Consider the following 24,776-nt stretch of genomic DNA (forward strand, 5'->3'; position numbering starts at 1 on the left):
CTTATGTTAACTTAGCATTTTTTGTTGTTCGGTGAATCCGTAACCTTTAAGTGTGACATTTAAAGCAGAAAAGCCCACAGGGTTTGTTACTGATTCACTTGTGATGTGTTCTCAGTGGTCACACTAGCAGCACAACTGATTGATGATAGCATCCAACAGAATGTAGTCTGCCCCAAAACAAAACACATCCCTATTTCCCCAGATGACCTCATAGCTATGTTTCTTCTTTTTGTAGGCCTGTGCATAGCCGCAGGAAGTAGGGATGCTGAAAAATCTGAATGACAAAAAAATAGTAATACAAAATATATATATATATTATTATTGTTACGGCATTTATTTTGTTTTACAAAAGTAGTGCACTGGGGTTTTACTAGTCCTGTATTAGCAGACCGATATAGCCATCTGGGATCTGGATGCATGGCTTTTGGACAGCACTGACAGTCATGGCTTGAAGGGCTACATCTTTTGTCAAGTTAAAACGTCAGATTTGACTTCTCATAGCAAGTTAGGAGAATTTATGCAGCAGAATTAACGTAGCAGGTTAGGGGAATTTGGTTAAGTTTAGGAAAAGGGTTAGGGTTAGCTGAAATTCAAAACATTTAAACTTTTGACATTCATTTGACAACAGCTGGAGCCCTTCTAGCCATGACCGACGTAGAGCCAGGCACAATAAACGGACGGCGGATTTGAACGCCACTCTCCATGGAGCACTCGGTTTGAACTCTAGCGGAGCGAGAGGGACCCACGCGTTCCCACTCCACACCGCGTTACGTTTCCTTGACCGGAGGGGGGCAATGATAGAAGGCGCCAAGGCATACAAAAGTTTTGGATCAATGAATTATCAGGGCAGCCAAGCTGGAGTAAAACTGTTTAAATGAGACTGTTTCTGATGTTGAGTTCCACGCACACAGCAGGAGGGGGACAAAGATGTGTGGTCACGACTCATGACGCAACCCAGTTCGTCATGAACTGAATCACATTGGAATTTATTTAGTGACGTGAAACCAGGTTAACACTACGGTGGGACACGTTTGTTTTATTAAGTTGCTTATACCATTAATATAGCAGACCCTGCGCTCTACTTTTCACCGCTGGATTATACTCTGCATAGTAGTGCTTATTCCTGAAAGTGGCCTTAGTGAAATCGCCTTTTTATCGCCTTTTTTCACAATACGGATATATTCATACTCTTACACTCTGCCATACTACATAGCCTTGTATTTTACCCAGTGGTGAGAGGTTGCGCTTTACACTGAATCGCGAGGGGCTCTGGGTAACTGTTACCGAATTCTCTGAGAAGACAATGCCTGGCATTCCATCTGTATACCTGTGGTCGCCTGCGTACAGAGAAGAGTCTCGTTGAAGAGAGCGCTACGTTTTGAGCACTTTTGCAGTTTCGTTTGTGTCTCTGTTGAATGCACAGTTTGATTTTGTGCAGCTGGAAAAGAGTCGACAGACAGCTTCAGCACCACGTCTCTGAACAGCTCCCGTTTCCCTTCGGCAGATTTCCCCCCGGTTGAATGGGCGCTATTTGTCCGTCTTTCATATAGCTCTTAACTGCTGGCGACTGTTTGCAATGGCATCACACGGATTTTGGGGTCTTGGCGCGCCAGAGAATGCTGGTGATAATACCAGCAACCAAAGCCCCACTACGCGTGAGTATTATCGGCTTGAGCCCCTAAAGGGAAAATGAAATAACCTATTTGGTTGGATAAATCAACGTTTAACGCTTGCAACCCCTAACTCGCATAAACAATGTATTCAGGCTACCAGGATAAATGTGGCTTAACAATGACTGGTAGAAGATGTCACAATGTTTTTATGTCATGCATATAGCCCCTAGACAAAATGGGCTTAGTCAAGGTTAAGACGACTTAAAAAATGTTGATTATATAAATTGCTAGTAGCCCTATCATTGTGAATTTGGTAGCCCAATACAGCGTATTATGTTCATGTGAGGTTGTGTTCACCTTGTTTCAGCACGTTTTTTCCTGAATATTTGTAAGTTACACAGCCTGAATATAGCCCATTATTCATCCGTCTTTGACTTGCTCTCTCCAGCCAGGGCATGGTGCCAGGCGGCGGCCCAAAAACTACCTGGAGGCATTGGATCGAAACTGTGTGGTAGGTTGGTTGTGGAAAAGAAAAAAACTGCTATAATTTGCATATTAGCATAGCCTATATGAGGCAATATAACATTGTCGCAACATATTCATTGCTTATCGTGCATTGAATTGTTTCCTCCTTTTCTGATTTTTATGAACTGAAACAAACATTTAAAGCTCTACTCAGTGTTGCTGGAGAGGGCGAGAAAACATCCGAGCCGACATCTACCAAACTGGATGAGACAACGGTTGGGACCTGCGGATGCAACAAACCGTGCAATTGTCTAAAGGCGACTGAGGCGACTGTCGGTTTCTCAGATCTATATTCAACAGGTAGGCCTATAAACATGACAGGCCTATATTGATACATTTTTCACATACGAAATCGTGATATGAGTGGCCTACCCGCATGATGCATCATTCATATGAAAAACAGAGTAACCTTCAACAAATTCAACAAGAAGCCCATTTAAAACCCACGTAGGCATACTGACGTATAGACCTATTATTTTGAACTGAAAAATGTGTTAGGTTTTCTTATTTACATATAATTAATTTAGGTTAGTCATTATCACTTCGAAACAAATAATTAAAAAAGTCGATGGCCTTATGTATCTGGTATAAATGTGTAGCCTATTATTTCCTAATAAGTCTACAGTTTATACGCATTTTCTCCTTACTTAAATCTAGGCCTCTCTGTCCTTCATTTTCAAGGTTAAAATGACACTTTAGAGTTCAAATTCAAATTGCCTGCATTTTTACATTGATTCACAGATCTACTACCCGCGTTGGATGGTGACTTGAAGACAATGACTTTTCTCCAAGAAGTTGTGGATATTTTGCTGGCATATATCACGGAATCGTTTGATAGGGAAACGAAAGTCATTGATTTCCACTATCCCAATGAATTGCTCCAGAGAAACAACTGGGAACTGCAGGATGAGCCAGAAACACTGGATGATATTTTGATAAGCTGTCGTGCAACTCTGAAATACGCTATCAAAACAGGTATTATAAGATATATATTTATTGCAACAAAATGCTAATGTCGCAGATTTTTTTATGAGAGGAAATGGACAATTCAATTCAATTCAAATATTGCCTGTCTGCTGTTTTACTCAGCCTATAGATATCTATATGGTTTTTTTGTAAATTCGTTTTGGGTCAATATACACGAAATTAATTGCTAAATGTCTTCTTCTGAAGAGTTGTTCCTATTCATAAATTAGGCCTGGGGCTACCCAGACGAAAATTAATGTACAGCAGGCAGATTGTTGAAAGAATATATATGAATAGATAAAGATTAAAATATAAACCAGGCCTATCCAGTGGCATATCCAAGAAAACAGACCTACATGTGTGTTTTCGTTACATGTTTTTATTTAGCAAATTACAGTAGATGGTATGTATAGATGGTGGAAATAGAATGTTTTTGAGATCATAATCTGTTAAATGTGCTAGGTCATTTCCCCCCGTGCCGCACTATTCGGGATGAAGAAAGGCATAATATATGGAGCAAAATGGAAATGACATGATGTCTTTCCCCAAAATACAATTTCCAAACGAATTTGACAGTATCAATGCTAAAATCACTAACACGTTCCATATATGCCATGATATTATCCTCACCATGTTCAATTTAAAAACTAAAACGAATACCCCTCAGGGCTGGTAAAATGTCAAAAAATACGGAAACGTTTTGAAATCACCTTCTCTCTAAAATGTTCTAGCATGACCTTACAAGCTTAATAGTTGTCACTCCAAAAACACACCACAACTGAATTCAACTATGAAGGAGCTACATACAGCCTTACATGCCAAGCTGTGCCAAGTGGCATAGGCACCACAATCACATAAAACGCATAGTATGGAAAACAGAAATACAGGAAAATATGCCTGACATTTCCAAAAAGACCACAACACAATTCTGTAATCTCACACAATTTCCTCTGCTTCTAGCCCACCCCAGATACTTCAATCAGCTCTCAACAGGATTAGATATGGTTGGTCTTGCAGCTGATTGGCTAACGTCCACCGCAAACACCAACATGTGAGTATGACTAGCCTCATCATGATTCAAATGATAAAACAGAATAACAATCATTTCCATTTCCGGTCCATCCATGGGCATTCTCTGCTGCGACTTCTCACACTGATAGTGGAGTCTCACTCAAAGAGAGCATGTGAAAGGTTGAAAGGAAAGGCAGCATATAATTCAATCCCGTATTCATTTAACCCCACCCCTCGCCGCCTTCCCTCCTTCGCTATCCCCATGGCAATTCAAGAGGAGAAAATTAGCATTTTGGCTTGATTCAGGCTAATCGGAAGTTAATTTCTGGCTGAGTGGGGGATGATATATACTGAGAGTCATGGCTCAGTGAAATACGGGTTCTGCTAGCACCATTAAATGCACTGAATCCCCAAAATGAATACATTTGTAATCAATTTGGAGTCTGACATGCTGCAGTGTAGCAAGCCGTTTGTATGATGCAGAGAATGTTGAACTGTTTTGTAATGTAGAGAAAGGAGTCATACACAGAGTAATGCATTTAACCTACATAACCTGCAATGACCTTTGTAAATTCCACTGTGTTTGTAGTTGAATTGCAACGTTGTACATTGACATCTACTGCTATGTGCATTCCAATAAACCCAACGTTTTGCTTTGTCTGTCTTGACTTTGAAATACGTTGTCAGCTTCTATTGGCTATATAACCCCATCCCTCATGCTAAACCTGAGCCCATGATAAACTGTTTCTCAAGCCAAATCGGTTGTGAACCTCCAGAGGGGAGAAAAGACAGATGCTCAATCATTTGTCTGTCATTACATATTTTGTGTAACTCAGTCATGTGATCTCTCTTGTTGAATCCAGGTTCACCTACGAGGTGGCTCCAGTGTTCGTGCTGCTGGAATACGTCACTTTGAAGAAAATGAGGGAGATCATTGGCTGGGAGGATGGCCGAGGGGATGGAATCTTCTCTCCCGGTGCGTAGGTGACGCCAATTATAACCCCCCCCATCAGATTCACAGAAAATTGGTTGGCCCATCTCCAGCTATGTGTAAATTAGCATTTTGATGACAAAAATGGAACACTTTCCACAGTCAATTAGCATAAAACCACTTCCTCCCTTACAACATAACGGTTGCTTTCATTTCTCCTCTGGACTCTTGGTTGACATGTAACAAAAACAAAAATACATAGGAGGTTATAATAACAGAGGCAAACTGATGCTTTTTCACAATTACATCGACATATATGTTATCATCATTGAAACATTGTATTTTTTTATTATTTCCTCAAAACATTTAAGACAGATTCTCCCGAGACATGTATGTTACCAATACATAACCATTGAATTTACTTTTAGTCCTGTGTTATTGAATAGCCAAAGCGTTATCTTCATGTGAGTTTTGACATCTGATGGCTGTACCAAATGATCCTGACACAACACAAGTGATTGAGTGGTGTGCGTCGCCTCTTTCCCCTAGGTGGTGCCATTTCCAATATGTATGCCATGCTGCTGGCTCGCTTCAAGATGTTTCCTGAAGTGAAGGAGAAAGGAATGTCATCAGTCCCCAGACTGGCAGCCTTCACATCCGAGCATGTAGGCCTCCCTCCCCTTACTCCTATCTTTCATTTTCACTTTATTTAATTTGTTAATTCGTTAATTTATCGTTTTATACATTTCTTGCTTTGACTTCCTTTTTTGTGTGTGTTTAATTTATTGTGCATTTCATTTAGCTGCTTCATAGTGATGTTATCCCAATGTCTTGGTGAGGGAGTATAATTTGTATGCTTTGTTCTTAGATTACGTCAAATTACAAGGATCCAGCGTTCACTATTTAAAGAGGGTAATGTTTGGCAAAGTGGGCGTCAGATTCCCAATGAAATCCCTTTGGCATACTGCTGGGCCAGCTGTTCCATATAAAGCCAGGTCACATTTTCCATCACTGATGTATTCATGTTGTAGAAAAGGGACTGACATCACCTTCACATGCAGCCATAGCTAATATGAGGCTGATTTGCTGACATTCTGCATGACAGTACAGCACACAGGGACACTTGCTGTTATCTCCTCTCCCCTGCAGTGGCCCAGGACATTTAAATAATTTGGGCAAACAACAGCTCAAATAGAACACTCCCAAAAGCCTTTGCTTTGCCTTGGACAGCAACATTCCAACGTTACTACAGCTCATCTCTTTTTATTCTTTCCTTGGTCTTGAATTCCCTTTATAGCAGCATTCAATGAAATGCATCAAACAGGAAATGTAATCAGGTTACGAGAAGAGCTTGTGCGAGGGATTTCTCTACTTCTGTGTCTTTTAGAGTCATTTCTCAATCAAGAAAGGAGCAGCAGCCCTTGGCATTGGTACAGAGAGTGTCATCTGCATCAAAGCTGATGAGAGGTACTGTAGTGTTTTAACTATACAGTAGGCCTCAGGTGTAGAATAAAACAGAACATGTCATTTAATGGCAAAAGCATTCAAGCAATTGAAATCCTGTTTTTTTCTTTCTTCACAGTGGTAAAATGATACCAGCTGACCTTGAAAGGAAAATACTGGAAGCCAAGCAGAAGGTAATTTCATACACACATGACACATCCATCCATATCCCTGTTGAAGAGCAATGGCTATTAAGTCATTTTTTTCCTTCATACTGTGCAACCATATGGAAATTTACCGCAACGATGATCAGGAATGTGTTGTGCTATTATCTAGAATATATCATCGGTAATGTCATGTGTATAATGGGAAATAGTTATAATGTTGGTATGTGACATTGTACATGCAAATGATTTCTTTTCATGTTTTATGTTTAGGGATTTGTGCCATTCTTTGTGAGTGCGACGGCTGGCACCACAGTCTACGGAGCCTTTGACCCCCTCATTGCCATCTCAGATATTTGTAAGAAGTACCAAGTCTGGTTCCACGTGGATGTAAGTAGAAACACGTGTACTTTATCTTTTTTTTTTACATGCTGATTTTGTACAGCTGACCGATAAGAATCGTCCCAACTGATATACAGACCAAGACTCCTGTTATGTTGGCAAATTACATTAAGTTACACTATACAAGTGGCTATTACACACTCAAGTTACTTTAGGTGAAGACCTTTGTTGTTACCTCATCAGATGGTAAGTCCATAGCATTTAGCTTTGGGTGTTTCAGGGACAGGGGCACACAGAGCTCACCAGTCAGAGTTTGATTCATGTAATATATCTGAGTCCCCTCTGCTGCTTTCAGCTGACCTAGATAGGAGACAGCCACTCAGCCAGTTTCCTCTGTAACACTGGAGATTAAGGAAACTGGAGCCGGGGCTGTAAATCATCCTTTCCCCTGACTTCCCCATCATGGCCTCTCTCACTGAAGGACTCTGTGTAATGGAGGTGATTGAGGCATGACATAGAGACACCTCTATTAAGACCAAGAAAGGAGATCCATCAGTGTCAAACTGCAGACATGCTGGATTTGTTTAGGGCCTTTTTACGTTGAATTCTTGCATTTTCGAACATAGAAATTTGAGGGTGAGGTTTAGGTTTAGGAGCTCCCTTTCCACAAAATATGAAATAGAGACGAGTCGTCAGTATTTGCAGGAAACTGTCAGCGGGGTCACTCCGGGAATATGAAGTGTATGTTATTACATATGGCTGGTTGAGTTCAGACATGCTGTGGTGTAATGGGGCTCTTCATGTTGAGACTCAGTCTCATGCTACAAAGTGTTCTGTAGTTTGGTCATCTCACTATCTCTCTCTCTACTCAGGGTGCGTGGGGAGGCAGTCTCATCATGTCCAGGATGCACAAGTGGAAGCTAGATGGAGTTGAGAGGTCCGTACTGAAATGTACTAAAATGATGAATTTTCATCTTTTAAATCAATATTCAGAAAAAGTATCCATTGTTTTTTCAATTCACAGGGCCAATTCAGTGACATGGAACCCTCACAAGATGATGGCAGTCCCACTGCAGTGCTCAGCCCTGCTGGTCCGGGAGGAGGTAAGGGGTCAAAGTCCCCTTTACATATATTGTGGGTCAAGCCCTGAATGCTGATTGGCTGAAAGCCGTGGTATATCAGACCGTATACTATGGGTATGACAAAACATCTATTTGTACTACTAATTATGTTGGAAACCAGTTTATAATAGCAATAAGGCACCTCGGGGGTTTGTGGTATATGGTCAATACACTACGACTAAGGGCTGTGTCCTAGCACTCAGAACAGCCCTTAGCCGTGGTATATTGGCCATATACCACACCCCCCCAGGCCTTATTGTTTAAGTGATTATTTTCTCTTCTCCAGGGGCTGATGCAAAACTGCAACCAGATGCACGCCTGCTACCTGTTCCAGCAGGACAAGCACTACGACCTGTCCTACGACACTGGGGACAAGGCCTTGCAGTGTGGACGTCATGTGGACATCTTCAAGCTCTGGCTCATGTGGAGAGCTAAGGTTGGTAGAGTACTGATTGCAAATGTAGTTCTCTTTCGATCATTTAGTTCAATAAAGATCCCCTCTAGAGATTTTCATCATCCCTTGATTAATTGTAAAACAGATTGTTTTAAATAACATTTATGTTGATATTTTTGGTATTTAAAAACATATATATTATAGTTCTCTTTGCCAGGGACTATCTCATGTATATTTCAAAATACATATTCCAAAAGCCTTTTACAGCCTAGTACAATGTACAGTGTGTTGCTTTTTTGATTGCATTGTTGATGTCTGTTTGACTACATTGTGTCCAGTATGAATTCCAAACCTTTAGTAGCCTTCTGTTTCTTCAGTCAACAAATGGTCCTGTTAAGTATAATATAGTGAGCTTTGTGATGCTGGACATCCCAGACAAATAGATTCCCTCTGACCATGTGGCTGGGATGTAAAGCCTGTCCTGGTCTTCAAGTAGTTAGTTTGACCCCTGCAGCTTGACAGTTGAGGACTAGTGGGGTAATTGCTTATCACAGTGCTACAATGGGAACTGACATCAACCTGCATTGCAAAGACAGGGATGTGTGGAGGGAGTTGTTTTTTGCTCGTGTTGCATTTGGACTATGGGTTTTAGTGTACCAAGTGTCTTCTTTAATTTGGACAAGACATTTATGAAACATTCTTGGAAAATGTCAATCACCACAGGAAAACAACATTATTTGTTCCTGCTATCAGTTATTGGGACTTAAAAATATTAGCTATCGTTAGTATGATTCTAAAATAAGCTCTCTTTTTTCCACCTTTGTTGTTACCTTTACCGTGTTGTTGACAGCATTTTCCTCTTCACCGATAGGGCACCATCGGGTTCGAGGCTCAGATTGACAAGTGTCTGGAGCTTTCGGAGTACCTGTACAACAAGATCAAGGACAGGGAAGGATATGAGATGGTCTTCAATGGAAAGGTATGTTCATATTATGGTTAGACACTGAACGACATGAATGATAACACAAAAAAACTAACCAAATATGTGATGATGTTGTGAATGGCTCAAATCTAATTGGAATGTATTTTATACTATAGAGTAGGGCTGAGCCATGCCATAAAGCCCTCAAAACTCAACCTCGAAGCCATTTCCACTGTGTGTGTTTTTTAATTGTTCCCCTCTAATGACGGGCGGATTTAGACCTGGGACACCAAGTGGTTGCAATGAATTATCAGGTAGAACAGAAAACCAGCAGGCTCCGGACCTCGTAGGGTCAGAGTTGAATACCCCTGCGGTAGAGTATGGACACCCTGGCATTTAAATGACTTTTATTTAGCTATGCTTATAATTACAGCCATATAAAAGACAGAAACCACTGTAACACAATAGAGTGACAGGCAGGAATAGTCCAAATCCCCTGGGCATTGGTCCAGGTGTTAACTTGGCTTGGTGGCCCAGAAAACCATAGCACCACATCAGTGCAGTCGGGGACTCAACACTGACGCTAAATAAATGAGTCTGGTATGCATGGTCAGTCAACCATTGGTAATGAATGCTTTACACCAGTGAGCAGACAGAATTTTCTTCTCCCATCACATCTGGTACTAGGAGATCGACATGTGAGACACTCAGACATAGCTAGAGGGTCTATGAATGAGAGCCACTCTACCTGCTTACTATTCAGACCACTGCCACCGACAGCACCACCCGTCACAGCAGAACTCACAGCAGAGTTCTTTTGTAAGGGTGTGAATTGCTCAGTATACACTGCGCTGGCTTGATAAATTGACAGCCATGATTGCTTTGAGAGCTTTCTATTTTGTACAACCTGAGTGGATTCCAATATTCCACGGTTTCTCTAATGGATTTTTTCCCCCGCCTGTCTTTCCAGCTCAATTTGACGTGTGCACCACCGTGTGTGTGTGTGCGTGCGCGAGTGTGTGTGCGTCCATGTGTAAAGCATAATGATTGACTGATGAATCATTTCGTCTTCCCATCTTGCATTGTCCCAGCCTCAACACACCAACGTGTGCTTCTGGTACCTCCCTCCTGGCATGCGGTACATGGAGGACAAAGAGGAGAAAAAGAAGCGCCTGCACAAGGTGAGCAGTAAGACATAAAGGACTAGTCCGGTCCTTATTGTCCGAGCCTCAAACGCCTCCGTCTCACTGCACTCAGTTTGTCCACATCATGTCTCCTTCACCCGAAACAAAATGGCAGTCCTCTGATGTAATTTGTAGAAAAACCCCTGTGCCTAAAAATGGAAGGCGTTTGGGAAGTCATTAAGCATGTAAATAGAGTTCAATAGCTCAACCTCGATAGCACAATTGGAATGAGAGAATCTTAAATGACAGACATGTTTCCGTGGACTGTGAGAGGAGGGAGGGAGTGAATATGGGGGGGGGGGGGCTACTGTCCATGAGTTCAATCATTGGCCGTGGGTTGTTACTGTGGCAGCCACTCAGCAGCAGGGGTCCTCTAATCTGCAATTAGGATGAACAGATGATGTGCGTGCCAGCCATATATAGAGACCTCTCTCTCTCTCTCAAACACACATGGGGCTCTATTAAATCTGATATACTTTAGCCGACATCCTCATAGCAGTTGTTTTGGCAGTGTCAGAGGTGGAACTGAGTTAGAGCTGTCAAATCCACAAGTGGCATTACACCTAAAGTGGACATTGCCATTGGCTGCAGGAATCCCATCCAGCCTTGTTTACAAGTTCGAACTCTGGAATGTGAGATGTAATCTACACCTCGATTAGGCTGATAGAAATTCTCATTATTTTATTTGATGATTTTTACATTTTAGCGTAATTATTTTTATATAGCCTTCACTTTCTCGCGCTGAACTTCTAAAGTGAGTGGGGCGGGTGTGACTTCGTGACAATGATCGCAAGAGCAGCTACTCACTGGTTTGAAGGCTCCAATGCAGTTCCACCTCTGACACCTCTGACACCGAATCTATGCCATTGTCTCATTCACACATGCATGATAACATCCTGATTAAAACAGTTTTGACATGCCCCATCTGTTATGGGTATAGATGTTTAGCAGGACTGATATTCTGCATTTTCCGCAGACAGAGGTGATTGTCATAATGATGACCATTTAGCACAATTAGGGACTGTGCTGGAAGACGTGATATTCTGAATCCATGTTGACTAGCTTTTTTTCAACCACCAGTGTTTTTCAACAGTGCTTTGAAACAATTGGACACAAAATCCTTTGCCAAAGGACCGATTCAAGTGAGGCACAATTCAGAGTTGATTATTTATTATTATTTGCAGGGTTGCCAATGACAACAGGACACCTGCAACAGATTTGTGTGGAATGACTGTAGTAATAATAATAATAATAATAATAATAATATGACATTTGTAGAGCGCATTTCCCATGCTCAATGCGCATAAGGTAGAAAGCAAAAACAAAAAACAGCATCAATACATCAGTAAGGAGAAACAATGACCACAATACATCAAAACATGACCTGCTGATTCAACATATAGACTTAAAACAAATGAAGCGATCAAACATTAAAAACTAACTAGCATGTTGCATTATCATGAGGAGGTGGCTGGTGAAAACTAGACTGCTGACATGCAAAAACATTTTGGGACCGTATCAACAGTGCACTAACGAAACAAATACCAAAATATCATTTTTTTGGTGGATTTTCCCTTTAAAGACAATATCCATTTTCCTTATTAAGCCTAAACTTGCAGAAGTTTCCAAAGTTCCGTTTGCCTTGTGTAACTTAATACCCCAGATATATTCTAAGTCAATTGAAGATTACTGTGGACCTGCAGGTGATTTGAATCTGTACAGCACTGCTACTGTAAAGCTCTAAGCTGAAAAGTTGAGCTTCACAAACTGTCACCTAGCATTACCTCTTGGTAGTACCTCCTTGCCCCTTTAAGCCAAATGTGAATTACAAAAATACTGTACACCCATGTAAAAGAGCCTTTTATCCTTTTCTCTTGAGCACTTTCCAAGCCGTCATACTGCTTGTGAAGGAGACGCGTTCTTTCTCCCAGAGATGAACGTACTTTGGCGCGAAAAGTGGGGGGGGGGGGCTTTGCTGCAGGAGGAACTGGTGCACTTCACAAAATAGATGGCGTCATGAGGCAGGAAAAGTATGTGGATATATTGAAGCAACATCTCAAGACATCAGTTACAGCTTGGTTGCAAATGGGTCTTCCAAATGGACAATGACCCCAAGCATACTTCCAAAGTTGTGGCAAAATGGCTTAAGGACAACAAAGTCAAGGTATTGGAGTGGCCATTGCAAAGCCCTGACCTCAATCCTGTAGAATATTTGTGGGCAGAACTGAAAAAGCATGTGTGAGCAAGGAGGCCTACAAACCTGACTCAGTTACACCAGCTCTGTCAGGAGGAATGGGCCAAAATTCACCCAACTTATTGTGGGAAGCTTGTGGAAGGCTACCCAAAACATGTGACCCAAGATAAACAATTTAAAGGCTATGCTACCAAATACTAATTAAGTGTATCTAAACCTCTGATCCACTGGGAATTTGATAGAAGAAATAAAAGCTGGAATAAATAATTCTCTCTACTATTATTCTGACATTTCACATTCTTAAAATAAAGTGTTGATCCTAACTGACCTAAGACAGGGAATTTGTACTAGGATTAAATGTCAGGAATTGTGAAAAACTGAGTTTAAATGTATTTGGCTAAGGTGTATGGAAACTTCCGACTTCAACTGTATATATATATATTTCAGGGGGTGCTGCAGCACCCTCAGCACCCCTACTTCCCACGGCTATGCCTGTGTCACTCTCACTATCTCCTCCAGAACATGTAATTGAATCTGCCTCTGCACATCAGAGAATGTAATCCACAAAGCCAGACAGACTGTACTGAACAACAAATAAATGACTTTTACCAAGTTTTATTGCAAGATAGCCTCTCAACATCACAGTTTCTGCTGAACTCTTCTGAACCTTGTTGGTGTTAGATTTATTTGTCACCCCAGCTGTCTGTAGCTGTCTTTTCGGCCTGTCCACTGAGTGAATGTAAGTTGTGCATCTGTAGATACTATAGCTTGACTACAGGGATGTGTCGCACATTGAAAACACAGAGGTTTGATCAAGTGAACGGCATTTAATACAGGAAGTTTCCTTTTTTTTAGGGAATAAAATGTCGATTGGTGTCCATTTTGTTTGTCAAAGGAAATTGTCAATTTATCCAGGCTATACAAAAAGGGGCTTGACATTTTTAAATAAATACATGTGACCTTGTTTTACAATAGTATTTCCTCGTAATAGTCGAAAAGCACTTAACACTTTTTCTTTGTAACACAACTGTATGTGTCTTGTTGTCTAGGTGGCTCCAGTGATCAAGGCCAGGATGATGGAGTATGGGACAACCATGGTCAGCTACCAACCACAGGGGGACAAGGTTAACTTCTTCCGCATGGTCATCTCCAACCCCGCGGCCACCTTTGAGGACATCGACTTTCTTATCGAGGAAATCGAGCGGCTCGGTCAGGATCTATAAGACTTGTGTCACCCAAATATCCCTTTCCTTTTCCCTAAACGGATGAAATGTTTGTTGTGAATGTATTGGTAATCCATTTTTCTTTCTTCCAAAGTCATATATTATAACAAGGTATGTTTGAGAAGAAAAAAATAATCTATAGATATATCCATATTTATGTATCGCAGCTTTGTCGTGGACCTCCTTGGTCTGGGGTTCTGTAAAAGTTTTTCCTAGTATAGAGTAGTGTAATTGATGTAAGTTTATATGTATTTTTGTGATATGAAATGCTAGTGCAATAGGTTGATGATGAAGAGTTTCTTTTCTAATTGTTTTCTCATTTGCAAGGTACATTGGAAGTGCCAGATGTGGTTAAATTCCATTGTAAGCTACATTCTAGTCTCACTCATGTTTAAAAGAACACTTACGACTTATCTCAACTCAGTCCACTGCCTTAACATTTGCATACTTCAAGCAGTGGTTTTGGTCAAATGTTGGTTGACTCACTTCTACTTGTATTAGAAAACAATGACAAAGTCTCCAAATCCAACACATCCCATAACTGTAGTATCTGAATTTAAACACATTTCCAAAGAATCTGAAGGATGAAAAGAGTCGTGCCTCATAGCAGGGAAGGAGAAAGACAATGTCAATCGACTAACACCAAGCAGCTCTAAGAGTAGCGCCACAGTAATGCTCTTCAAAGCAGCCATGTTTATGCTCAACAGCAAAAGCACTTTTCATTGGATGACCTCATTTATTTAATGTCACTTTCAATTCTCTCTCTGGTGTGTAGTGGGTGCAAGATGATATCAACTCAGCAAAAAAAGAAACGTCCTCTCACTTCAACTGCGTTTATTTTCAGCAAACTTAACATGTGTAAATATTTGCATGAACAGAACAAGATTCAACAACTGAGACATAAACTGATCAGGTTCCACAGACATGTGACTAACAGAAATGGAATAATGTGTCCCTGAACAAAGGGGGGGGGGGGGGTAAAATCAAAAGTAACAGTCAGTATCTGGTGTGGCCACCAGCTGCATTAAATACTGCGGGGCATCTCCTCCTCGTGGACTGCACCAGATTTGCCATTTCTGGAAGAGTGTTACCCCACTCTTCCACCAAGGCACCTGCAAGCCTGCGAGCCTGCAGGAAGGGTACCACACGAGGGAGGAAGATGTCTTCCCTGTAACGCACAGCGTTGAGATTGCCTGCAATGACAACAAGCTCAGTCCGATGATGCTGTGACACACCACCCCAGACCATGACGGACCCTCCACCTCCAAATTGATCCCGCTCCAGAGTATAGGCCTCTGTGTAACGCTCATTCCTTTGACGATAAACGTGAATCCGACCATCACCCCTGGTGAGACAAACCCACGACTCGTCAGTGAAAAGCACTTTTTCCCAGTCCTGTCTGGTCCAGCGACGGTGGGATTGTGCCCATAGGCGACGTTGTTGCCGGTGATGTCTGGTGAGGACTTGGCTTACAACAGGCCTACAAGCCCTCAGTCCAGCCTCTCTCAGCCTATTGCGGACAGTCTGAGCACTGATGGAGGGATTGTGCGTTTCCAGTTGTTGTTGTTTCCATCCTGTACCTGTCCAGCAGGTGTGATGTTTGGATGTACCAATCCCGTGCAGCTGTTGTTACATGTGGTCTGCCACTGCGAGGACGTTCAGCTGTCCATCCTGTCTCACTGTAGCGCTGTCTTAGGCGTCTCACAGTACGGACATTGCAACTTATTGCCCTGGCCACATCTACAGTCCTCATGCCTCCTTGCAGCATGCCTAAGGCACGTTCACGCAGATGAGCAGGGACCCTGGGCATCTTTCTTTTGGTGTTTTTCAGAGTCAGTAGAAAGGCCTCTTTAGTGTCCTAAGTTTTCATAACTGTGACCTTAATTGCCTACTGTCTGTAAGCTGTTAGTGTCTTAACAACCGTTCCACAGGTGCATGTTCATTAATTGTTTATGTTTCATTGAACAAGCATGGGAAACAGTGTTAAAAACCCTTTACAATGAAGATCTGTGAAATTATTTGGATTTTTACGAATTATCTTTGAAAGACAGGGGCCTGAAAAAGGTATGTTTCTTTTTTTGCTGAGTTTAGGTGTGTGTGACCGAAACACATGACGGGGAGTAATTCAGGCCAAGTTGTATAGTCAGCCATGTTGTTTGTACCTCTCAGTAAATTGATATACACTGAATATACCAAACATTAGGAACACCTTCTTAATATGGAGTTTTAACCTGTCTCCTCCCCTTCATCTACACAGATTGAAGTGGATTTATCAAGGGATCATAGCATTCACCTGGTCAGTCTATGTCATGGAAAGATCAGGTATTCGTAATGTCTGGTACACTCAGTGTAATTCTGTGGCAGTGTCACCTTCTTGGGATAGACATCAGACCTTTTAGAGCAGAGTCTTCATTGGAGAGAACCTGTATTTGGAGTGGAGTGAAGAGATTGGGTTAATATACTGCTTATTCATGGGGCCAATGAGCGATTAATTACATGTAGAAACTGATAGAATTTTGTTTTGAGTATAGGCACTTCACCAGGCTTGCAGCTATACTTGACATCACTTGCACAAAAGCATAGGGAAGAGAGGTGCCTCCCTTATCATTGTGGTTGAGGCATCTACAGTGTATTAATTCTCAAGCATTTACGTATTTATCTGGCCAATAAACAAAGTTAACAAGCATCGTTTTGGTCAACTCAATAGTCTACAAAATTAGATGATCATATGCAAGTGTCAAAAAAATGTATAACTTGCAAAAATATTGTTAAAAGTTATGGACAATTGCATAGGTCAGCAGAGGGCAAGCCCTGCTTCACAATAAGCAGGGGTTTTGTAGCATTGTCATTAGAACACAAGTTAGAAAAGCACAATTTCCTCAACATGGTTTGTCAGTGTACAATCCCTTTTAATCATAGGTTGTAAATAGAATTTTTAGATACCATAACTGTAGTACATATCTATGTGTATGCATTTGTGTATACAAAAGGCATATAATCAGAGACTATTTGTCAGGTAAAAGGATTCATATTTTCTCTATTGAAAAAACAGTATTTTCATCCCTGTTAGTTGATATTGCTTCTTCCTGTGTTTTTATGTCAAAATACTTGACTTGATTAGTGTATGATAGCTACTTCAAAGATAAATGTGTTCAGGGACTGGCTTTCAAAGGAAATTTTCCGAATTCATCTTGGAAACCATTTCAGATTACGACTATGGTACAGTGTAGATTTCAAATGAGTACGCAAAGCCATTTCTAAACTCAAGCCCTGTGGTTTTTGTGTACAAGTGATACAGTACTTGACAGTATGTGCCAATGTGTACTTTTGTGTGTTTGTAACTGTGTTGCCTTAGTATCAATCGCCAGTATTGTCTAGTTCTCCTCAAAGGGAAGATTGTGCACTTTAGACTAAACGCATAAGATGACTTAATAATGTGCAATGTCCAATGGTTGTTCATAGTTCGATGTTAAAAGACATACACAAAAAATGGAAACTGTCATTAGTCTGAATGTGTGGCGACTTAAGGGTCTGTTGGAAGTACCGGGTTTGATTGGAAAATGCTTGCTTTTATTGTTCCGTTGTTTTGTAGTTGGAGTGATCTTTAGATATTATGAAGTCCATCAACTGTCTTCAACAATGGAAGTTTAAATATTTAAAAATAATACAAAAAAATGCTGCATCCTTAAATCTATTTTCTGAAGTGATTCTATCTTTCCATGCCTTATCTAAATTGTCAAGCACACTGTGACACAAGCAACATTGGGTATTGAATCATAGAAACAAAAATAGGAATCTCACTGTGGTAGTCGGAAAGTCAGCCATTTTGTTTCTCTTGCTGCTGCTACTAGATTAACTTCCTTTGCATGTGCATGAAACGCCTTGCCTTTCCAGCTTGTGAAATACAATCTACGGTATATGTAGTCCGGTTTCCACTAGTTACCATAAGTCAAAATTGTATTTAAGGATAGGGTTAGGCATACATTTAGCAGTGTGGTTAAAGTTAGGGTTAAGGTTTAAAACCACATTTTATGAAGATACATTTAAGAAATAGGCAGGGTTTGTGTATTTTTGGCTGTGGTAACTAGTGACAACCATGTAGTCCCTCTTAATAGCTTTAGCGTCAAATTAATAGCTTAGCTTATACTATAGTGTGCACTGTCGCTAGCCTTTAACAGCTGCTTTGTGTATCGTTGACGTCCTGTAAAAAGTTAGCTTCTCGATCAGCAAGCATGCTAATCTTGCCTTGCAACTGTCCTCTCTGTGCTAATCTAACTTTCTCTATACTGTATCTCTTTCGCTTTAAGTCTGTCGCTATGAACGTAGAATAATATATCTTTATGTGTAGATCCCAAGCATGCCTTTCTAAAAGCTCTTCTATACATATATATAACCTCTCTATCTCTCTCTATCGCTCTCTAGCTTTGCCGTAGTAGCAATCAAATCTCACTACGAATAATGTATTGCTTTCCTCTGAAGTTTCTTGGCTACCCACAATATTCGCAGTCTGTTTGAGAATGTTTTTGGTTTATGCTGGCTTGTGTCATGGTGATGGACTTGATAAACAACATTACATAAGTAGTTTAATTTAACCGTGTCAGTGGAATCTGAATAAAAGCGGTCCCTTTTCTGAGGTCCCTAATTGCCTGAACTGGTGTCTGGAAACAATAGATCCTGTACAGTCAAGATTCCCAACCTGGTTTCTGGGATGAGTCTAAAATATATTATCTTTGCCCTGTAACAAAGTATGTTTGAAATGACAAATCTGAGAATTGACTGTGTTTACAGAAATAAACACACAAACATGCATTCATGTGATACAAAAATAATGTATTATATAAACTTATCCTGTAAACTTGGTTACTGGTTTTGAATGAATAGGAACCCTTATGTACAGTCGCATGTATACAAGCCTCTCTCAAACATCCAGTTATCTTGAAATGTGTGTCACTCTCTTGGGGAAATACAAATAAATATTCTTCTTGCCAAAAGTAAAAGACATCCTCAGTTTTGTCTTTTATCCTGCCTCAACACAATTTCCAGACCTCTGGAAATGTCAGAAAACGTCCAAACATGAAAGAGCAATATTCCATAGTTGGGTGATTCTGCAACTACGGGAACTTATGTCCTCAGAGTCAATTTTGGGTATTTTTTCTTTTTTTAATGATTTTATTCTTTATATGTTAAGTTCAACAATCACCCCAGATTTCTTTATCACCTCTCTATCATGTATTTTAGCTACTTTTCAGATGCATTTTATACCTTAATTTCACTCTTTCTCCTTTGTCCCTGACCCAGACGTTTGAGCTACTACGATGAGAAAACATTAATAACTACACATTATGAAATGTTACCTTTTAGAGAAAGAGTCAATTAAATTAAATCTATATCAATGTTTATTGTGAGTATGCCCTTTATGTTATTTACACAAAACATACCTATTCTTTGGTAGTGGTGTCATTGCCACCACTGAGGGCAAATTCATGTTTTGTAAAGAGAATGTTAACTTAGTTACCATGGAAACTTATTGTGACACTGAAGCACATGGCTGCAGCAGACAGTTGTTCCAGAAGTGATGTACAGAAGTTGAAGAAAAATCTAGGTAAATATTGCTTGTGTATAGAATATTGTTATTGTCAGTCATTACCAAACAGGCTATAATTTCTTTAATTTGTGGTAGAATTTAGATTTTTTTTAAAATATATATTTTATGTACAGAGGCTTGCGAAAGTACTCACCCCCCTTGGCATTTTTCCTATTTTGTTGCCTTACACCCTGGAATTAAAATTGATTTTGGGGGGGTTTATATCAATTTTTTGTTGTTGTTGTGAAACAAACAAGAAATAAGATGAAAAAATGGAAAACTTAAGCATGCATAACTATTTACCCAATTCTGAGCAGTTTCCCAGTCCCTGCTGATGAAAAACATCTCCACAGCATGGTGCTGCCACCACCATGCTTCACTGTGGGGATGGTATTCTCGGGATGATGAGAGGTGTTGTGTTTGCACCAGACATACCATTTTCCTTGATGGCCAAAAAGCTACATTTTAGTCTCATCTGACCAGAGTACCTTCTTCCATATGTTTGGGGAGTCTCCCAGGGGCCTTTTGGTGAACACGAAAAGCAGTTTTTTTTCTGGCCACTCTTCCATAAAGCCCAGCTCTGTGAAGGGTATGGCTTGAAGTGGTCCTATGGACAGATACTCTAATCTCCGCTGTGGATCTTTGCAGCTCCTTCAGGATTATCTTTGGTCTCTTTGTTGACTCTCTGATTAATGCTCTCCTTGCCTGGTCCGTGAGTTTTGGTGGGCGGCCGTCACTTGGCAGGTTTGTTGTGGTGCCATATTCTTTTAATTGGGATGTTCAAAGTTTCAGATATTTTTTATAACCCAACCCTGATATGTACTTCTCCAAAACGCTGTCCCTGACCTGTTTGGAGAGCTCCTTGGTCTTCATGGTGCCGCTTGATTGGTGGTGCCCCTTGCTTAGTGGTGTTGCAGACTTTGGGGCCTTTCAGAAAAAGGTGTATACTGAGACCATGTGACAGATCATGTGACACTTAGATTGCACACAGATGGACTTTATTTAACTAATTGTGTGACTTCTGAAGGTAATTGGTGGCACCAGATCTTATTTAGGAGCTTCATAGCAAAGGGGGTGAATACATACAGTATGCACGCACAACTTTTATTTTTTTAAAGAATTTTTTGAAACAAGTAATTTTTTAAATTTCACTTAACCGATTTGGACTATTTTGTGTATGTCCATTACATGAAATCCAAATAAAAATCCATTTAAATTGCAGGTTGTAATGCAACAAAATAGGAAAAACTCCAAGAGGGATGATTACTTTCGCAAGGCACTGTATTTAGTGTAAACTATATGCTAGCTGTAATACTAGCATATACTAATAATTATATTTGTTTTTCCTTTGCCTCCAACCCCTTTCGATGTGTGGAACGGATGTGGGTGGGGCTAGGTCTACATAAGGGTGCAAAGAAAATTTTAATCACAAAAGCTCTGACGAAGGCCGTGAGGCCGATACGTAAGCTTATTAAATATCAGTGATACTATCAAGAGCAGTGTGCGGTTTCCTTTTTCCTTCAGCTGGAATACTAGCCAAAGCATGCTAAGAAGTCTGTCATTTTTCTCCAGAAATAGTAGAAGCGTCATTTCCATCACAAACTTAACTGTGGTGGAAATAACAGAACGTGGTGGAAATAACAAAAATCCATTGTTATGACTTTTTTTTAAACTTTAGACTTATTTAATCATGTTTTAATCTTTAATCCTTTAATCTAGAAAATGCTCCAAGATGTGCAAAATTGGAAAGCTTAAGTAGTATTTTATTTGTTTTTAGAAGATGCCACATAAAACAGCACAGATGTCACAGACATAGAAACAAAATAAATTATCCTACACGATACAAAGAACATCTGCAAAAAGACAGAGAGAAGATAGTGAAATCTATCTCTGAGCTTACAAAGCGAGAACAAAGAAGCAAGAGATGGCAATTTTTTTTTGTTTTTACCTTTATTTTACTAGGCAAGTCAGTTAAGAACAGATTGTGGCGCAGTGGTTAAGGGTGCTGTACTGCAGCGCCAGCTGTGCCACCAGAGACTCTGGGTTCGCGCCCAGACTCTGTCGTAACTGGCCCGCGACCGGGAGGTCCATGGGGCGATGCACAATTACGCCTAGCGTCGTCCCGGGTTAGGGAGGGGTTGGCCGGTAGGGATATCCTTGTCTCATTGCGCACCAGCGACTCCTGTGGCGGGCCGGGCGCAGTGCGCGCTAATCAAGGCTGCCAGGTGCATGGTGTTTCCTCCGGCACATTGGTGCCGGAATAAACATAGAGATCTTTGCATGACAAATGTCAAACTTGATAAAGCTTAACGGAAAACTGAGGAATACAAAAAAGGTATGGTCAACTGAAAATGGAGAGACAAGATTCCCCAAAGACAAAACAGAAAATGAAGGGAACTCCGAAGAACAAACTACAGCATCACAGAGTGATCAGCTGCAGCAACAATGAGAACCTTATTGAGTCTTTGTGCTGTGAGAACCTGAAGAAAGAGTGCATGTACATAGAGTGCTCCCTTCACCAAGCAAAAGAGCTTAAACATCTGACTTTGATGCTAGTGAGCAGACATGGTGGTTTGAGTGGAAAAGCAAAGCTGAAGAGAGCAAAAAGGAAAAACAAAGAGGGAAAGTTCACTGTACATTTATTTGACAGTTAAAGAAAAGGTTTGTGGCACACTGCATATTCTACTGGAGAAATTCTCTAAAGTATTGAAAGAGAAGTTAGGGAAACACGTGTACAACATTCGACATCAATACTCTAAACTGAGAGAATTAAAAGAGAATCTGCGGAAAGAGGAGATCATCGTGCATATTGACTTTCCAGAGAACTCAGGGGCGCAACTTTCAATTTCACCAGTGAAATCCAAGCAGTTAACTTTGGTGATTCTCACAAGCAGGTGACCCTCCACACCTGTGTTGGGTATACCACAAATGATACGGTTTCACTTTACTCACTGAGGTCTTCTATGAGGATGACATTTATTTTTTCCGTTTTAGATAGGGAAATCATATGGTTGTTATCATAATTTCACAAAAAGGTTGGGTGGAAATATATATATTTTTTAATGATAAGTAAATGTTTCTGCTGTCACAAAGGCAGGTTTATGCATTCAGGCGTTGTTTAATTATACATTTTAGGAAAACCTTAAAGCACAATAATATTCAGTGCAAGTTAATGTACAAATGTATAAGAAATGTGTTATAAATTAATTGTATGATATTTCATTTTCAACTAAAATTGATCTTTAATGAAGTGATGTAAATTACATTTGTCTATGGCTGTCAGAAAAATTACAAAAATATATACATTCCCGAATAGTACAATTGCAGCCATTATCAGATATTATTTCTAGACAAATCAAAGAGAATTATAATACTGTTAAAATGTTTTTTTTCAATACATTTTCATTTCTGAAAGCTTGCAGGGCCAAAGTGCTCGAAGTTGCAGAATCACCCAGTTACATTTGAGCCATTGGGTGTGTCAAACAAAGCACTATTTCAGAAGCCTTTAGGATTGGTAAAATCGGCACTCACAAGGCTTCCTGACACAGTGCTTCCAATCACAGAAATAATGGGATATGACTACTGCTTCTCTATCATACTGAAATATGGTTTAAGGCATGTGTCAAACTCATTCCATGGAGGGCTGAGTGTGGGTTTTCGCTCTTACCTTGTACTTGATTGATTAATTAAAGGTCACTAATTAGTAAATTACTCCCCTCACCTGGTTGTCTAGGTCAGTGTTTCCCAACCCGGGTCCCCCAGAACACCCAACAGCCCAACCCTGGTCCTCCAAAACACCCAACAGCCCAAACTTGGTCATCCAGTACCCCCAACAGTACACATTTCTGTTGTAGCCCTGGACAAACACACCTGATTCAATTCGTTGAGGGCTTGATGATTAGTTGACAAGTTGAATCAGGTGTGGCTATCTAGGGCGACAATGAAAAGGTGTACTGTTGAGGGTACTAGAGGACCAGGGTTGGAAAGCACTGGTCTAGGTCTTAATTGAAAGGAAAAACCAAAAGCCCACAGACACTAGGCCCTCCATGGAAGTTTGAGTTTGACAGCCCCAGTTTAAGGGATAAACCAGGCACATAACCTGCAGAGGACATGGGGGTCATGACCCCCACCCCAATGTTAGAGACAGGCCAATTTGACCCCCTCAATAATATAGCCAACCATGATGAATTTGATGGATTGGAAATTATTTTCCCACCGTAGTTACTGGCTTTCTGTGGCTTTCCACTGCACACTATTACTCAATTCCCCATTTTATGATTGCATTCCTCCGCAAAATTTTGGTTCGGCCAGGTAGGTTTGTGAAGGGAAAAGCGTTGCGCAAGACTTTTAAGGAGGATGGAGCAATAGCTCCTGTCTTTCTCTCTTCTCCTTGACAAACCCTTAATTCTGTGAGCTAACTTGAAACAAATAAAGAAGTACCGTTTTATTTAACGTGGTAAATTCATAACAAATAAGAATTATATAGAAAAGGATATTTTTCAAATGGTTAAAGTTTCTATTGCAAAGTGATGAGATGAACATCTAGCATGTGAGCAGTATTTCTCAAAACCAGCGATCATTTTTAACTTAATTTTAGCTCATTTTGTGAGTTCAAAGACAACTTTGCTAGTATTATTAACTTTGAAACAACTGGTTTCTAGTAGACGACAGAATTAGGCATTAGGCTAAAGAAAGCCTGTCTCTCAGACTCTGACCAGCAGCAGCAACCTACTGCCTTATTTATGTTTAGAGGGCAAATTTGAAGGCCAACATTGTGCGGGGAAAGCACTCATCTTTATGCAACCTAATATTCCCCCTAAGAATACTTCCAGAACCACCTTTATATTTTATTTTAATTGAGAACATCTACAAAATAAATTTGCCCACCCTAGTCTTCACTAACCACGTTTCCATCCACAGTTTTTATGTGAGTAAAGTCATACCATATCAAATGAAATCACAACAGCTATGATGGAAACAGGAAGTTTCTGTACAATTTTATGAAAGCCAATAGATAATTTGTTCGCTAGACAGGGTGGGATCTTTTTGTGTTAGTAAAATTGATTGGCAAGAAATGGTAGTGGAAATGCCTTTATGGACAAATATTGATATAATAACCATCATATCGAAGTAAACTTGGGGAGTCACGCGATGATATG

At 40.4% G+C, this 24,776-nt stretch overlaps 1 protein-coding gene across 1 annotated transcript; it reads left to right on the plus strand.

Annotated features, from left to right (window-relative positions):
- Positions 1-738: 738 nt before the first annotated feature.
- gad2 (glutamate decarboxylase 2) lies at positions 739-14,755 on the plus strand. Its single transcript, XM_020494623.2, has 16 exons — positions 739-1,655; positions 2,062-2,124; positions 2,283-2,438; positions 2,880-3,113; positions 4,065-4,155; positions 4,979-5,091; positions 5,596-5,711; positions 6,434-6,513; positions 6,629-6,683; positions 6,927-7,043; positions 7,868-7,932; positions 8,020-8,098; positions 8,403-8,552; positions 9,382-9,489; positions 10,524-10,613; positions 13,860-14,755. The coding sequence occupies exons 1-16, from the start codon at positions 1,577-1,579 to the stop codon at positions 14,031-14,033; spliced, it is 1,770 nt and encodes a 589-aa protein (XP_020350212.1). The 5' UTR covers positions 739-1,576; the 3' UTR covers positions 14,034-14,755.
- The last annotated feature ends 10,021 nt before the right edge of the window (positions 14,756-24,776 follow it).

Source organism: Oncorhynchus kisutch, linkage group LG11 (genome assembly GCF_002021735.2).
Source record: "Oncorhynchus kisutch isolate 150728-3 linkage group LG11, Okis_V2, whole genome shotgun sequence".
In the NCBI taxonomy this organism is placed as follows: domain Eukaryota; kingdom Metazoa; phylum Chordata; class Actinopteri; order Salmoniformes; family Salmonidae; genus Oncorhynchus; species Oncorhynchus kisutch.

Bases quoted from the DNA above. Each gene is read 5' to 3' on its own strand.
- gad2 (XM_020494623.2), top strand. From the start codon at position 1,577: ATGGCATCACACGGATTTTGGGGTCTTGGCGCGCCAGAGAATGCTGGT. The intron at 6,514-6,628 runs GTACTGTAGTGT...CTTTCTTCACAG, and splicing joins TGCATCAAAGCTGATGAGAG to TGGTAAAATGATACCAGCTG. The intron at 10,614-13,859 runs GTGAGCAGTAAG...CTTGTTGTCTAG, and splicing joins AAAAGAAGCGCCTGCACAAG to GTGGCTCCAGTGATCAAGGC.